The sequence below is a fragment of the Taurulus bubalis genome (genome assembly GCF_910589615.1).
Source record: "Taurulus bubalis genome assembly, chromosome: 11".
Taxonomy (NCBI): Eukaryota; Metazoa; Chordata; class Actinopteri; order Perciformes; family Cottidae; genus Taurulus; species Taurulus bubalis.
Window position 1 is genome coordinate 12156130 of NC_136599.1, and position 18066 is coordinate 12174195.

At 41.3% G+C, this 18066-nt stretch overlaps 1 protein-coding gene across 1 annotated transcript; it reads right to left on the reverse strand.

Annotated features, from left to right (window-relative positions):
• Positions 1 to 957: 957 nt before the first annotated feature.
• Positions 958 to 17550, reverse strand: tmem81 (transmembrane protein 81; the record flags this gene model as incomplete). Its single annotated transcript, XM_079226547.1, has 5 exons — positions 958 to 1275; positions 15558 to 15751; positions 16185 to 16300; positions 16664 to 16809; positions 17326 to 17550. The coding sequence occupies 5 exons, from the start codon at positions 17548 to 17550 to the stop codon at positions 958 to 960; spliced, it is 999 nt and encodes a 332-aa protein (XP_079082673.1).
• Positions 17551 to 18066: the final 516 nt, after the last annotated feature.

An 18066-nucleotide genomic window follows, 5' to 3' on the forward strand; every position in this document is an offset into this window, starting at 1 on the left:
GATGCGCTCCCCTTTTTTGGGATGAGGAAATAGCGGGAATAGAAACCCTGCTGAGCTTCCTCTCTCGGGACCGCTCTGATCGGCTGTTTGTTTAACAGCGACGCTATTTCGTCCTTTAGGACTCGGGCTGAATCGCTCGTGGCTACTGAAACTAACACACCGTTGACTCTGGATGGTTTCATCGCGAATTGTAGTCTGTACCCCTGAGAAATAGTGGACAGAACCCATGGATGCACTGTGAAAGCACGCCACTGGTCTGCCTGGGCAGTGAGGGGGCTGCCACACCTTGAGGTGATGTCACCTCCCTCACCTGGAGGTACGCGGACAGCAGAGTCATAGCATTTAGCGAGCACACCGACTGTGCTGCATAGCGATATATTCTCTGCAAAACGGAGGCGGTGAGGCGCTCCATTTTATTAGGCAGAGAGATGTTTGAGGATGCTGAGAGACAGTGGTGGTCTGGGTGGAGGTGATAAGCCACTGACGGCTCCGCTCCTGGTGGCTCTCTCATCCCCTCAACTTCCAGTTTTGAGTAGCCCTTGGTGGGAAGCTTGCTCTTAAACAGACTTGACCAGAACCTGCCCATTTCTTTCATGCAGATAGGCACTGCTGGCATAAGTTGCTTTGATGGCGGTTGGGTTGGTGGCAGCCTTTTACTGTCAAACAGGTCTCTTTCTTCCCCTGTAGCTTCCTGGGCTGCCAGCCATTGAATGTCCAATTTGGACGCGGCCCGTTTGCAGACCTCATATAAGTTGCTGTCCACTGGGGGGACAACATCGGAGGGGGTCTGGACAGCTGGACAGGAAATGTGGAGTCATCCTCCTCATCTTCCATGTCATTCATGTCGAAGAGGTCAGAGTTAGCATTGCCCTCTGTGTCCTCACCACCCGGTTCCAGTTCGAGGAGCTCCTCGAAAAGTGGAGGCATATCCGGGCACTCAGCATCCATCATGTTCGCTCAGCTCGAAGAGACTTGCGGCAGATAGGTGCTTGTTGTGGCTTTTGTGGTGGCTCCTGACAGGCACGGGTCCTGCTTAGTGGATACCGCCACTCTGAGCCTTCTTTCCAGGACCTTCTCAGGCATTGACACACAGTGCAGACATGGCTGTGGGTCTGCCAGCGATGTCTGAGTGTGTTTAGCGCCCATGCAAGCTATGCACATCGGATGAGGGTCCCTGCCCGAGATGGACTCATGACGCAGGGCACGGGCGGGATGCAGCCTCCTCTTTAGCCTTCGGTTCCGACCCTTTGGCAGGGGTATCGGCCGACATGGCAACTGGGAAGGGAAGGAAATATATGAACAATTAGCCGCACATAACGTTAGCCTGATGGTAAATTGCTCTAGCAAACGGGGGTTTAGCCCGCTAATAGTGTACCGTGAGAGTTTGTTCGTCGTGAGGCTTTAGCAGAACTACGGGTACTCGGCTCGACTAGCAAGCTAATGCTAACCGAGACCTGGTAGGATCGCCGTAACGCGTTAGCCAGAGATAATAACGTTACAGTCGCCGACGACACCGGTAACCAAATACCGGGTAGACGGGAGAACAGCTCGCCTTGACCACTGCCTAAATACTATGTGGTGTCTAAATATACTTCTTACGAAGTACTTACCCAGCAAATCTAGACTAGAACCAGGAACTGTGTTCGGCGACGTGTCCTCAACGGTTCGTCTGTGAACTGTTAAGCAGAAAATCCAAGTTAGCCTAGTAAGCTGAGGGAGCCATTTTTACTAGTCCGAAAAGTTCTCTTTTAGTGGCGCGCGAGTCACACGACACTTCCTGCATGAATATTAATTAATAATAAATTATTATTGAAAATTGAAAATAAAGTGATGAAAGGGCCATGATGTGTGTTCATGTATCTTTGCAGTTAATTTGGACATTTGCTTAAGTAAAGTAAAGTAAAGTAACTAGTCGTGAAGTTACTTTTCAAATGCAGTAACTAGTAAAGTAATCTAATTACAGAAGTAACTAGTAACGTATAACTAGTTACTTTTTCTGAGTAACTACCCCAACACTGGTGTCATTCGAGCTTCCTTAATTGGTCAAGCCGAGGCGATTCCCATAGTGAAACACCAAACAAAGTTAGAAAAAGAACAAATACTGTATACTGGTCTTTGAGAACAACACATTTTTTATTTTTTATACAAATTATACCTATACAATATAGATGTCAGACCTAAAGGGAAATTTATGTAATATGCCTTGTTGTTCCTTCAGTAGACACAAACACACTTTCGAACGGTCAGCTGCAGTACCAGTACCTCCAATGTAAATGTCATTGAAATTGAATGTGCTCTGTTGTCACTGGACACACACACACACACACACACACACACACACAGACTCCCTCCGTGACTCTCCAATTACTGAGCAGGTGCACTTGGGCAGGTCTTCTAGAAAAGGTCATCCATTGTGTGTATGTGTGTGTGTAGGGGGGGGGGGGGGGGTGTTGTGTCAACGTCTAGCCCTTAATTTCATCACCAATCTTCTTTCGTGTTTCCTTTTATTTTATCTTGATAGTTATTCAGCGGGTTGGTTTGTTATTTGGATGACGTGCTCATGCGCATAAACACATACAATCTGAGAAGGGGACTTGTTTTAACGCTCAGTCACATCCAATATGTCCATAAATGGATACTCCTAAATCTCTTTTTAGTACCACTGTGCCTTTGTATTCTCAGAGCTATGGCTGCAACAAACAGTATTTTCCATTAATTTATTGATTATTCGTTTCAATTAATAAAATGTCAGAAAATAGGGACAAATCTTTCATGCGACTTCTGTGATTTGATGCGCCAGATCTGAACTCAGCCTTGTCCACATGTGTGTCAACGCTTGATGCTTCAATGCGACCTGTCTGATCTGGTAGGGATCTGTATATGTTATGGTCAAAGAAGCAGCTGAAAATGTTGGTCATTACCCTAAAATTCTTCACGATCAGTGAAGTTCTTTGTCATTGTAGGGTCCTTGCAGTATTATCAGTAGTCTTGATTTATTGAAGAATAGCAGCTCACAAAGCTCCGCTAATTCTTTGATAAACACATTTTCCTATATTGTCCTACATTTTTGTTATTTCAAATCTTGATTTTAAAGCAGCATAATTAGGAAATGTTGGGTTTTCATCAGCAACAAACATTACTGAGCGGCTCTCAGCTGTGCTCCTCTCTTCCTTTCGCTCTCACTCACGAGAGGAACTCATGTATGGGAGGAAGATAATGCCATACTTACCTTTGATAAATTCTGGAAACATTATCTTATTTTTGATGAAATTAACTTAAAAGGCAGCTGTAGTCAGTTTAAAATAGTATTGTTAACAATGACAAGACAGAGAGTAGAAAAAGTACCAATAGAAGCTTCTCAAACCTCTTCTGATGCATAACATACTTCTCCACAGACCACAAGTTTGTCTGAATACACCACTTTTGTGTCAGGATCTCAACTAAAAATATGTCTGAATATTTTGACATTCGTCCTAAAGTGTAGTTTGGTAGTTAGCACTTTCCATTTACTTGCTAACTCATGAGCTGAATTGTATTGTGTATAAAGAATTTAACTTTGGCACAAATAGTCTTGGCTTTTCAAAATTGCAAACACATCTAATTCTGGCAGCTGTGTGGACCTAATGCAGGTGGTGTATTTGTGTTTCATCAGAAAACATTGGTGATGAGTAGCCTCCGTGGATGATGATGCTGATTAGTGCATGGGGTGCACTGGCTCTGTGAATTTTGAGTAAACCAGATGAAGTAAAGCTGTTTTAAACACCTACTGCTTTTTGCTTTGTATATTTCCCCACTCCCATTTGGCAAAGAGGGCATATTGCACACTGACAGTATGCCTTACATCATCCTGCTGACTCTTGACACATCACTGACTTCAGACTAGATCATTAGGAGTCTCTGGTCTCACACACAAGACATTCAGCTGTTTTTGTTGTCAATTGGTGGCATGGCACTTGAAATGCATGATCTCACGGTATTTGTCCAGTAACAGTGCAGTTGTTGAGTCGTGATTATCAAAACATTTTAAGATCATCGCAGTGACTCAGATTGCCTCTTATGGTTCGATGTTTTATTTTTAAATCCCCTCAGTTAATTGTTTTGACATTTCCTGACATTCAAGGTGAATAGCTTTGTCTGTGCACTGAAAACAAGCTGACATGATCTCACAGACCTCAATACAGAGCCATCCCACAAAACACACAAACAGCATGACAGAGCAGAGTCATGCCGAAACAGCGGGATGGATTTAAGGAAAATCAGGAAGAGCAAAAGAAGGAGGATGCAAAACATGGAAGAAACTGAGAAAAAAAAGTTACTGAAGGAAGGAGCAAAACTAATGGTAACCTGAAGCTGGGCTCAACCATTACAAACTGAAAATGTGTGAGCGCTCTTTGAGCTTCTTTTCTTATTTTACCAGCAGTGACAGCAACGCTTATGCCGTGTTCACACCGGACGCGACGCGAATTTGCGGCGCGACCAGTTTACATGTAAAGTCAATCCACAGACGCGCTGCGGCGCGAATTTGCGAATGTGCGGCGAGATAGACGCGTTGGAGGCGGCGCGAACAGAACGTTTGACCTGGGGCGAACAAAGCGAAGGACGCGGCGCGAATTCGCGTGAGTTGAATTATCCCAACTCTGGCGGAGAAATCGCGTGATGCAAAGTTGCGGCAGCCAATCAGCGTTGAGAATCAGCGTTGAGAAGCTCTGCCCGTCACCACCGCCTCTCCCCGTTTCTGAATGAATCTGCTGCTGCTCCGCCTGAACCAGCGCTGGTAGCGGCTTCATTGAGACGCTGTTGTGGGACTACGGATACAATTATGAACCCAGACACCATGGAGTTTGATGTTCCGACATATGTGGAGTTTACACAAAAAGTATAAAGCAGAACTGGTGGTTATTTCCATGGTGGATGGCATAATCGGTATCGTTTTACGGAGATACGCGAGACGCTGTTCCTGGAGGAGTCGGTGAAATTCACCGAGCTGTGTGCGGCTACGGATGATGTTATGAACCCAAATACGAGGGCGTTTCATGTTCCGACATGTTTGGGACTTCCACAACAAATATAAAGCAGAACTAGTGGTTATTTATTCCATGGTCGATAGCGGAAATGAAAGCTTCGTCGCTTGTCTCTCACAGAGGCAAGCAACAGAGCTAAGCCACGCCTCTTTGGTCGCGCCGCAAATTCGCGTTTGGTGTGAACACCCTCTTTCTACTCGCGCGAGTAAACTTCGGCGGTGGACGCGACGCCGCAAATTCGCGTTGCGTCCAGTGTGAACACGGCATTATGAAGCTCAAGCGCAAGTTCAGTAAGGAAGACATTAGTTACCCGCTGGTTCATTCAGGAGCCAGTCTGTAGGCTCACAGCGATTACTCCATCAGCTGATTGGGGGGCAGTGTATGTTGAATGAACCAGCCTGGCAGAGCAATTCCCTAAGCCAATCACAGCGTCTAACTTGAAATAGTTTCTCCTCAGGGCTGTCGGTTGTCATTTCAGCTCTAACCGATGCGACCCTCCGCCACCCCAGGCACCACAAGTCAGCAATCGGTCCTGCTTTATTCATCGACGGGTACAGTAACTCTAGCCGCCGCCTTCTTCTTCTTCTTCTTCTTCTTCTTCTTCACCACCATCAGTGTCTGGACTCCAGGGGGGGATTCTGCAGGCGCAGATGTCAGCATCACTACCCCTTGCTTATCCTAATTCAGGATGGAGTCCAATCGCCAAAGACTTTGCACAATTTGATTGTATGCAATTGTAATAAATTATGGTTAAAACTCGGTAACCAGTCTCTCCTGATTGAAATATTGTTGTCACCTTGTGTGTCATCGTGGAAAAATGTGATCCTGGAAACACGTAAAATAATGCTTAATTTATGCCTAATTCACACTTCTGCTGTAAAGCTGGCAGAGCTCCCACAAAAGCCCCAGAGATGGTTCACAGAACCAGCAGAGAGCCCCGGCGATGCGTCAAGCACCTCCTGACAAATGTGGCTATGCGGCAGGAAGTGTAATTGAACATCAGAGCTGGGAAGTGGCATATCCAGACACTTACCTCACATCTGACACAACAACAACAAGCACGAGCAAGTCAGAAGATATGAAGACCACTGATGCATCTTCTAATGACTATACAACTATTAATGTTAGTCACAATTCCTAGAAGGATATTGCTGAACAGCTGGAGAGTGATATTGGAGGATATAACCAAAAATGGAATTCTAATAGACACATTTGTGAAAATAAGAAATAGGTCAAAGCTCTTTGGAGGAATACCATGCTCTTAAATAATCCTCAGTTATAGAAGATTTGTTTCCAGCATATTTCTTCCTATCAATGTGATACAGTGAGGTGCAGTTATTACTGTGTATAGTAGTGTGTAAATCTTAAAAGAAAATATAATGGCATTTGCTCATGTTTGCTCAAATTTTCACATCGTGTGAATTCATTCAACTGTCTTGGATGTGAAGAACATAGACAAAAATGCATTTAAAAAAATCTTACACCTTTTTAAAGTTACTACAAGGAACTTTATGGTTAGATTGGTAGTGTTTCCAGAAACCTGAGTCCCTTTAGAAAACCAACTGCAGCAGGTCTGACGTTCTGTGGAGCTCAGCCCTTCTGACTGCAGGTCAAAGGCGTCAGCAAAGCTGGATCTGGGTCTGTGTGCAGCGGGCTGGCCCCTTGCAGTCTGAGCTGAAGGACTATCTGGTGAACCTGCATGATTTCTTCTAATTTTGCACGGAATCTGCCCTGTTGGCACAGATGACAAGCTTTGAGTATAACTATATAGCCAATCTTCTCGATGAAGGTCTTGTTCACTTATGGAGATCACAGGCATCTTTGTTCAATTTAGACTATTTCATAGCATGTTAATGTAATACAGAATAATACTATCTTCCTTAACTTCATGTTGCAATGTCATTTCAGATTGACAAAGAGGATCCATCCCCACTGGACAAATCACCCCAGTTGCCTAGCAATTTTCTGTAATCTGTTTCAGGCTACCTCGCCAATACATTGGATGAAGAGCAGACCAGCATTACACCCCCTTCATGGGGCTAACATTACACCCATGTGCACCCGCTCCATCATCGGCCTCTTCAAGCCTCAGGGCCCTGATGGTTACCACCATCCAAAGTGAAATCCTTATTTGCCTTGATGACATTGCTCGAGAGCTGCTCAGCTTGGTGTTGATGATGAGGACAAGATAGAGGCAGATTGTCGCTGACACCTTGAAAAAGTTTCCCAGAAAGGAGAAATCTGTGGCCAAATTTAAAATCCACCAAATCCTCTTTGAGATTCGAGCAGAGCCCTGCAAAACAGCAGAGAGAGCCAGAAGGACGGATAAGTGGTGTAACAAGCACTGCGTAGTTTCACTCATTCTCCCTTATGTGTACACACACACACACACACACGCTCAGAGTATGTGTAGTTTGTGTATATGTTATATATATATATATTTATTTTACATTGTATGTGAACAATTCTCCATCAGCTGCAGACAAAATTTGTTAAATCTATAAGCTTCAAATTTGTAAAAATGTATGTAATTTTTTCTTGAACAACAGCCAAAATAAATTAAAAATATGTAACACTTTAATTTAATTGCTGAAACATATGATAACATATTGATCAATTAATCTGATTGACAAATGTATCGTTTTGACTCTTGGATGTCAAATCTAGTGATATCTTTTGTTATTTTTAACAAGATAGGTTTCACGTCTTACACTTCCTCGTGGGGAGAGGAAGAAAGTGCAGAGATCAATGTGAATGCCCGTGGCAACCCTTGATGCTTTAACGTTGGACAGATGACCTGCATGAACAATAGTAGCTCCTATAGTTAAAGTAATTGGTGCCAGATCTTGATAAAGGTTTCATAGCTCCGTGCTTTCCATCTACGCTTCTGACACAACAAAGTTCTAAATCTTTTAGGAGTCTTGGGCAATGTCAGCCCACTTTGAAGATGTTGGGGGAGAGATACAATACTTTTCTGGGGCCGACTACAATGCATGGCACACTTCAGAGAAGATTCAGGACACAGTGGTGGACCCTAGTCTTTATTGTATTAAGAGGCCGCACATACCTCCACCTCAACTGGTTCTCTCTTTTTCTCCTTATTAATTCTAGGCAGGGGAGCTCCTCCTCATCATTCGATGAAAACTCCATATTAAAAAAAGAGGGCAGCATTTCACTGCTACTACTCAGCCCATGCAATCAGATTTACACTCAAGAGTTATTGAAAAAGCCAACTACTAACTAACTAACTAACAGCAGGGCAAGGATACACTATATTAAATATGGTATACTAAATGGTTGGGATGGAGATAAAGCTTTCTTGCCAAGAGCCTCCTGTGTCTACTGTGCCACTGTGTGGTCCGTGGATATTTTGATAGTTTGTTAACTGGATTAAATCAAAGTGGCAGAAACAAGAAAATTACTCATATTTTCCAAAAGCATGCAGCAGCTCAATCCACAGTGCCTTGTGGCACTCAATTCCTTCATCCTCTCATGTTGGACTGAGGGCAGACTGGATTCTAAAGTGACTCACTAGCCAGCTTGTTAACATGCTAATTCCAGTAGATATCTATGCAACACAATACACAGACGTCTTAAACCAATAACCAATAGCTGCATTACTGTAGCAGTTTGAAGTTAAACTAGAAGTTGTTGTGGATAGTTTTGTCAGCTGTAGGTGTTATGAAACTGCTGGGTGCATCTCCTCTGTAGACATTTTATTATTGAAATCCCCTGATACCTGCAAGCTCCATACAAATGCCGGTTTAAAGTATGTTCTGCTATCAGTTCTGGATCAAGGTTTGTCATCCTCTCTTAGTTTCCTGTTCTGGTGGAGAGCACATTTGGACACCACAGTGACATTAAAAAATATGGTGCACTCACACACAAAAGAGCAAGAGTGTTTCACAGAAAGGTCAATGCTACTTTGGCATTGGGAACTGGAGAGAAGAGGGCAGCAGCAAAACAAACAATGGATGCATCGGAAAAGGTTAAGAGACTATACGGACAAATATGTGATGGATTTCTTTTCTTTTAAAAAGAAAAATAAATTAAATTTTCAAGTATGGATTTCTTCATGACATTTATTCACTGTGTATGAATACAATTGTTCTGGAGATAGTGTCCTCTCCAGAAAATTGACACCATAGTTTTGTGTTAAAACTGTTTGGTTCATTGCCTCTTATGTGCAGCTCCAACGAATATTCAGATAATATTTGCTGATGGTTGGACATTTCAAAATACCAATATGCAAAGTAAAATTAATACATTGTTGTAAAATAACCTACTCTGTCACAAATATTATTCAAACAGTTGCTCACAAAAGGCTGTGGTATGTTGTGATTACATCACAGCTAAGGGGCGTTGTTTGGCCCTTAGCTGTGTATAAGAAATGAATGTGGTCAACGTGATGTCATCAGTTCAGCATTTTGGCCGTCACCATCTTAGTCTTTGGCTGTTGCCATCTTGGTTATTTAGAACTAGAAGTGACATGAATAAGACATTTCTATGTGACCAGAATGTTAATAACTAAAACACACTGTGAAAGGCGTCAAGTTCTAATACGAAAACACGGACATCTCCATTAAAACTCAATTACAAGGTAGCCACGCCTAAAGCATACCCTGCTTTACTATCTATTTTACCTAAATGGGACCATACTTTACTATTACGTTACTTTACTATATATTTGAAGAAGGCTTGGAACTAGCAGTTGAGACCATAAAGTCGTGTTACAGTGTTTACTATGGTAATAAACATTGTGAGAAGTAGGGTTATTTTCTCATACAATCAGACTTTAGTTTGTAAAAAGAGGAGTTGCCCCAAGGTGGCCATTAGAAAGAACCTTTCTAATTCAAGGCACTTACACATTGGCTTCACTTTACAGAACCTGTCTGTTCAGAACTCAGAAACTTCTCCTGTCTTACATTTGTGGATGACAGACAGAAGAATAAAGGTTAAGTGACAAAAAAACTGGAGATATAAAGCATTGACTTTTGGCTTTGTTGCAAAAACAATGGCCTCGTACTTCATCTAAGTGCCGTCTTACAGCTGGGCTCATGCTAAAAGGTCTGCAGTAACGTTAGAGATGTGAAGTATAAGTGTCTGGAATATTGTCATTGTCACCTTCCGATGAAAGATTCTTTCATGATGTATCTTGTTCTCTGTAATTTAGATTCCTCTACCATTAGTGGTTGACATGCCACATATGTTGTGCACTGTATTCTACACATGCAAACTGTGAGCTGATTGTATAGTCTTGCAGTCGTCAGAACATAATGTGGCACTGTTTGACTGGAGTGCACAGAGGGTAGAAAGAGAGATCGAGAAGTCGCTTTGTACAAACCACTCCATGCCCCAGGTTTGAATACATGATAATTTAAGCAGCTGAACCTGATTAAAGCCATCTGCAGTTTTTTTTCCTCTCAGGTTCCTTACTCGGAAACCATTTAACGTCCATAAATGAGATCCATATAATTAAAATCTGCAGGACTTTCAGAACATGCCGGCGGCTTTATTCTGCGACATCCTGTTCAAACTGCGGTCCTCGTGCTTGATATTAGACTATAATATCCATATTGATTTGCATTTGAGAAAACATTTATTTTTTGCTTTAATAGTCTGGAACAGTATCACCAAGCCAGGCTGCAACCATATTTAATGCATTTAAGCTGCAATATTAATCAGCTGTACCATCATGTCGACAATTCAATCTGGAGATGCTATTCTGAGTTTTCTCTATGTACAGGGATGTATTCCATATTTCAGCCCATTCTCATTCCCGAGGTGTCAAATACTGACTCTTTGTCAAGCTCCTCGGCATCTGATAATGGTGCACAAGGCACCCTTCAGCATCTGTCTGAGAAGCCCCGAGCTTTCAACTACCTCCGATGTAAACCCCGTGGCGTCATTATGAGACATTCAGAGAAAGTGCTCCGGGAATGTGATGATGCAGTATAAAGACAGAAAATAAACTATGTGGGATTTCAACCAGGAGACCAGTTTTTGTGTATCAAAATGTTGTTAAGTTATTTAAAAGTTAGGTATTTTTCGTAGTAGCCATTGTTTACATTTTACTTAGTTCATAATAATCAGTCTATTATTAGTAATCAGTCTCTCTTCAAACTCAATGCCGACAAATCTGGAATAATATTTAGGCTGCTTGGACGAAGACAGATGGAATTTGTGACTGAGATTACATAAAAAGCTCCAGAAAAGGGGAGGAAATAAGTGTGTTCGCCTGGATGTCATATTTCCATCACCGCCAATCAGAGCTGGAGAATATAGATGCGTGTGACTACTGCAGAGTCATTAGTCCCAGGAATGAATGCCTATTGTAACCTTTAGCACTGAAGACAAAAGCCAGATATTAGTTTGTTTCTTGTCCAGTGGGAAAGCGGCTTTTGAGTTTACTCGTAAGACCTGTTCATGTTCAAGTCAACATACTTCTTTATACTTAGAGGAAGTTGTACAATATTTTAAACTCAGACGTCCATCAAACTGCAACTTTGGAACATTACTGCTAAATAAACTTCAAAATCAGAAAGCTACATTTCTTTCTTAAGATATTCCTGGAGCACGTACGATTTCTTTCTATTTACTTCCTGTGAGCAGCTCTTCCTATTTCTTTTTGCTGTTGATGTATACTATGCTCCCGCAATGCACAGTCAACCATATGTAGTATGCATTCTTCCTGGTTTGAGTATACTTCATTTTGTAACCTGTGTACACACACTGCCGGGCAAATTCAGAGCAAAGATGCTGACACAAAGTTTTGCCGCTGAGTCCATCCAATTTGCTCCTTTTTTCATCAATTTGCACCGAAAACACTTTGTGTCTGATCAGGGCCTGCCTATAAGGTGGAAATACAAGTACCTCAAAATTGTACTTAAGTACAGTAAATGAACTTTGGTACTTTCCACCACTGCTTTTTAGGATATGGCTCAAGAGGGGCAGCAAAGTTCAAAAACTAAGAAAACCTTTTCGAAGAAGGCAAACATCTAAAGGTCACTTGGAACTCAGTCTGACATTTTGTTTGCGAACAACAGGAGTGTTTGTTGATCTCATCGCTTCAGTGCTCAACATGGTTATAATAAACATCATACATCTCAGTTCTTTTCTCTCATTGCCATTCAGAATCTTTTTTGGAGGCGTTCGTCGTGGAGACATCATCCATGTATTGATTCAATGGCAGAGTATAATGTGTTCTATGGTGGTTCAGTGGAGCAGTAATTAAATTGTTTGTGCAGTGAGCGCTGGGAAAACGGTTACATCTTGGAGACGGATGTTGTAAATAAGCACATGGGGGGAAATGACGTTCTTCGGGTTTCAATGGGGCAAGTTCCACGAGGAAATGAATGAATTACAGTAAGCATATCATCATAATTGCATTTGTGTTATTTCCCCATAGCCCCTCGTTTGCCTCTGCTCCTCCCAAAACACACCAATAAAGACGCTCATCACGGACAAGCAAAGACATCTGTCCTCATCAGCTTTCTCTCTGTGCCTCAGTTTGTAAGCACTTTGATGAAGTCAATATCGGTTGTTATTGTGACTTGTTCTAGAACTGGCCTAGATATTCAGATTCTTTATACATCAGCAATACTACAATGTGAAAATACTCCTAGATGTTAAGGTATTGCACTCAAAAGTTTTATTCAAATAAGCACAGATGCACTATCAGCATAATGTACAGAAGTATCAGCAGAAATAGCCCATCATTATGCGGAACAGTGTTACTGTAGTGGTATTACTGATGCATGAGGTGGAGTTAATTTTAACCATTTTATTCAAAGTTGGGTAGTTGTATAAGTTGATCATAAAGGACAGTTGTGGTGCAGCACTTGAAGCTCTTATTAAATCCCCCAAATCTGTCTTTGTTACCTTTTTCCACCAAAATTCGCAGGTATATGCTGTTTTTTTAACATTGAAAACCTGCTAAATTAATTAGCAATAGACTCCTTTCCTAATGCGAGTAGATGATTAGTAGATGTTTGTTCTTTTTTTCTGATGTGTCACATCCTTCCAACTGCATCCGTACTATTAATTTTTCAACCGAATAAATATTCTGATCTACTGTTATTTTTGTGTGATGACGATAAGAAAGTGTATAGGCTACATTTGTTAATTGTCTTCTTTACTTGCATTCAGATATTTATATGGTCACTAAATATATCTGAATGCAAGTGAAAACGACCGTGTGAGTTGTATTGTTCTACATTGTCTACCCGAGGTATTCTCCTGCACCTGTCGAACAACTGCTGTGCAGCAACTAAACCCTTTTGATTGTCTACATATTAACCCTTTGATGGTACTTTGTACCACTCTCTCGTAAATAACACTTTGAAAATAGTTTCAATTAATGGCTTTATGAATGTTTAATAACTAATGCTTTAAGGCTAATTTACATAATAGCGTTTGGGTTGCCAGGTTGTGATAAATCTCTGTATTAGTGTGCATCCTCCACCGGAAGGACAATTCACAATATTTTTTAAAGTTGTAGTTCATCAGGTAAACATGGAGCACTTAGACCTGCAGAGTATTTGGACCAGAGTCTGATCATTAACAAATTATTGACATTTATGACTCAAAGACTTGGTGGGTCACTAATATTTACATCACTAATATCAGCCACAGTGATTCTTCACAACCCCACAGCTCAAACATTGCTCTTGTCGATGGTTTACAATTAAGTGCTAAGGATCTTAAAATAACAAAACTGTCTCAACATTTTTCATTCATCCAACAATTTTGTTCCTGACTTGTAATGAGCATCAACAATTTGAGATTCATCATCTTGTTTTTGAGAGGATCCTTTTGTCTTCCTCCCTCTTCATCAGATTCGTTCCACTGTGGCAGCTCAGTCCCATCATGCAGCCTGGTCACGGCGGAGAAGCTGAATTAAAATGTGCTCATGCTTCAAGGCATACTGTCTGTCAGAACCTTTTAATGAACCAACACTGCCATCTGCTGGCACAGAGGTAAACAACCACCTGACACACAATCTCCACTTCTGTCACGCCCAAAGTTTGAATGTTTTAATTTTGTCTTACTCAGTTGTTTTATGGTTCATACCCGTTTATCAGCCATAGTCCACCTCCACAGGTGCTTTCATTTTGCTTAATTTACAGTGTGTCCTGAGGACTCTGTGGGTCCTCCTCCCTCCTCTCAGCTGTGGTGCACCAGTTAGGGTTGAGCAACTTCCAATTATAGCCTTCTTATTAGAACTTTGTCCTTTATTTAACCAGAAATATGTGAGATTAACATTGAGATTCAAAATCTCTTTTCATGGGAGTCTTGGCCACAATGTATGAGCACTGTTCAGTAACAGGATATTCAGCAGTCAAATAGTCCTTAGCCCTTTTTTTATAATCCCAATGCGCATTAAATAATCTAGTTTAGGGTGACGCTGTAGCTCACAGTAGGATGAGGGTGCAAAAACATTAAGAACACTTTCACCAAAGGGTTTGAGGAATGTCGTCCACAAGTTGTCCGTGTGACTGACGGTTGCAGCTATAATGATAATCAGTAGAACAAATTTAATATCATCATGTTTTAAATTGGCTAATATTTTAGCAAGGGTTTGCCTATTTACATCCAGCATTATCATTCATTATGAGTCTAATATCTTTTAGCTAATTTTTGGTCTCTATCAATCTGGTTCCTTCGCTGCTAAATGCTCCCCTCTGTACACCAGCTTGTCTCCAAGGCCCAGATTGAACAGAGCACTTTTCAAGCTGCTCTTTAGTAGGCTTCAACAAAAAAGGCAGGTTGTCTGATTGGAGTCCTCTGTTGTTTGCTGCTGAATAGGTAGTGCATATAGTGGGATTTTAGAGCTTTTTTTTAAACAACTGCCTGCTGCAGCCAAAAAAATATCCCATGAGAGCGGTGAAAGAAAACAGAGCAGTGAAGATGACAGCTAAATAATGAATGAAACTCATTGAGCGCCACATAAAGCAGAAGGGAGCTGCAGATTCAGTCAATAATTATCTGAGGTTTATCACTACGAGCAAACAAATATTAATAATATATTAATAAAAATATTGATTATAGCCTTGTAGAGTTTATAGTTTAGCTGCTTTACAAAGTGGCTATTTCATTTTCACTTTCCAGTTGAAAACCAACATCAATGGTCTTCATGTTTTTTTTTTTTTTTAGGGGATCATTTCAGAGATATCATCCATGTGAAGAAGACATTTTATTAAATTAATTCCCAAGTACCATTTGTCAAAAGACTGTACTGGGTACTCTTCTTTGCACAGTAGATGATAAAAGTCACTCCAGTGATGAAGATGCATGGCAGGCTCAAACTGATCAGCACCTGTGTGTTCAGGCAGAACAAATTAACTGCTGGTGAGAGGGATCAATATGTTGGCATCATCCATGACATTAACATTTATTGAGTTTAATTTGAATCATTGATTTTAGTTTTTAATCTGGTGGCTACGTAAAATGTTTTTTCTAACAGCCATTTACACAACAATATGTCATTAGTTACGTTTCATAGACTAAACTGTTAAGCAAGTAACCAAACAGTACTATGTTAAGAAGATCCTTCTTGTGGGAATGCTGGTCTTGCACGGTCTCATTGTGCTGGTTTCCAGTGACGTCCCACTGGGCCAGAGAGCTTTCGTAGTCCAGATTGAGAAACCCGACAGGCAAAACCCGGATCCCCCAATAAACCCTTTTCACTCTATGTAAGGTGACATCCTGGACAACACAGCGATAAGTACCTGAAAATGAGATGATTAGTGGCACTTCATTTTATAAGGAGAGTTTGAAAGTGCGCCCCTGACTTTCTGTGTGTTTGTCTGTGTAGAAATGTCAGCGCTGCTCCTACGATGTCATTGTGAATATGTTAATGTTTTAGGAATAATGTCATTGCAGGTTATCATTGGCACATAAAAGCAATATTATCTTTCCATTTTTCTCACAATAACGTAATGGCGTCGTGAAAAAATGGGCAATTAAAATGATGTGGCAGATTTTATTCAAGTCAACCCGCGACTATAGTTCAAAAGGAAGACTCATGTTGAGAAACAAGCGCACAAATAAAGACAGCAAAAAAAGTATAAACAAATAAGTTTGCATATCTACTGGCCCAACTAAAGCTCACCAGGAAATGGAGTTCTGAACTTCAGTCTTTGTGAGTGCATGTGTGTTTACCTGCGTCGTCCTCCCTGATGGGGTCCAGAATCACTCGATCCAGCAGAGGAGCATCCCAGCGAATAAACAGAGAGTCATCAGAGGAAATTATTCCTCGGGCGTAACGCCATGACACCCTGAGCCATGAAGGAAAACATCACACTAAGCACTGCCCTCCATCAAACAGCTGTTACAGTGACAGGTTGTTCTCCCTCTTAAAGATGAAACACTCTACCTTGAGAAAACAATGGCTCATTGATTTAATGCGCCAGCTTTAAATGGCAGAATGAAACTTTTTAACAATTGTAAATAAAGGTCATGTCTGTGTTTGTAGCCTTGTTGGACTATTAAAGTATGCATTTGACCAAGGCCAAACTTGATGGTCCTGGGCCCCCGGGACAGTTGCCTACTTTGGCCAGTTCTTAATCCAACATTGCCACAATGTATTTGGTTGTCATCAAAAGGAAGGACTCAAATCACTACTAAGTCTCCATCCTTACCTCCAGGAGAACCTCCCCATTGCCTTCATTACTTCTCCCAGACAGTCAATCTCCAATCTCTCTCCTGAAGTCAAAGTCACGGTCCTGAGTCCACACTGCCACGACTCCAGACACTTTACCTTACGAAGACGGCAAACCTCCGACACCTGCCATTAATCTCACGTGCAGATGACAATAATTAGATCGTGAGATCTAAAATTAGTTTGAATCAGAGTTAAGCAAAAGGTTTAAAATAAGTAAATCCAGATTTAAAGAAATTAAGCAGAGCTCTGCACAAATAAAAACTAGTCTCTGTTTATTAAATCAAACAGTCTGTCTGTGAGGCCAGTCATTGACTGAGCTGAAGGAGCTTCTGGTGAACCTGCCGGATTTTTTTTCTCATGCAACCCGGTGGCATGTTGACAAGCATTAAAGAATCAGCAGTCTTCTGGTTTTACGTCTTCTTTACTTATTATGAAGGTCATACCAGTAATACACTGAGGCTGTTTCATAATCAGATACAAGTTCCTCAGTGTAACTATAAAGAGAGGTTTAAATGTATTAATTTTAATTTTGAGCACGTTTTGACTTTTGTAGCAACATGACTTAATCAGGTTTAAACATGAATCCTTGTTAGTGCAACCCAACCCTGGTGTTAGATGTTCAATAAATCTCTGTCGTACCTCTGTTCCAGCTTCACTTGTCACTTCCTCCGTGGCTGTCTCACTATCTTTCAATAGACAAAGGGTTTGAGTTCTAATGCCCAGCCCACAGGTGGCGCTGCAGGGAGAGCTGTCAACAATTACCTCCACCGGCATGCTTTCCACCTCCTCCAGGGCAACTGAAGTCAGGCAATGGAGGAACAGGAGGAGGAGGAGGAAGGGAAACCTGACAGCCTCATGTTGCATTTTGCTGGTTTGATGGTAAATCTGTGAAAAATAAAAATATAGTTAGTTTTCCACTCAATATGTTATTAAGAAAAAGAAGAACGATGACGATGATGAAAAAAGAAGCCGCAGTCGATAGGTTTGTTGATTTGTTTAATTAAGTTTAAGGCTGTGTCCGAATTTGTTTGTTTCTTTTTAGGCTTATATGATTTTATCACATTAAATCAATATCATGTATCAAAGCATGCTCTCTAATACCAGTCAAAAGTTTGGACACACCCGCCACAAGAATTTGATCCAGTACAGGATGGCTGAGAGGACTGCTCTGTATTTTTTTCTGTATTTGTCTGTATTTGTCATGCTTTTAGGTTGTAGAAAATCCTCTTCACAAATATATGTGATTTTGTATGAAAGGGTTTGTAAAAAAAAGTTGTGTTTTGTACATGGTGAACACAATGCTGTACAACGGTTAGACCTGACGGAAAATCGAAAAGAAAAAGATCCCTCTGAGCAACAGTTGAATAAGAATAGAAGGAA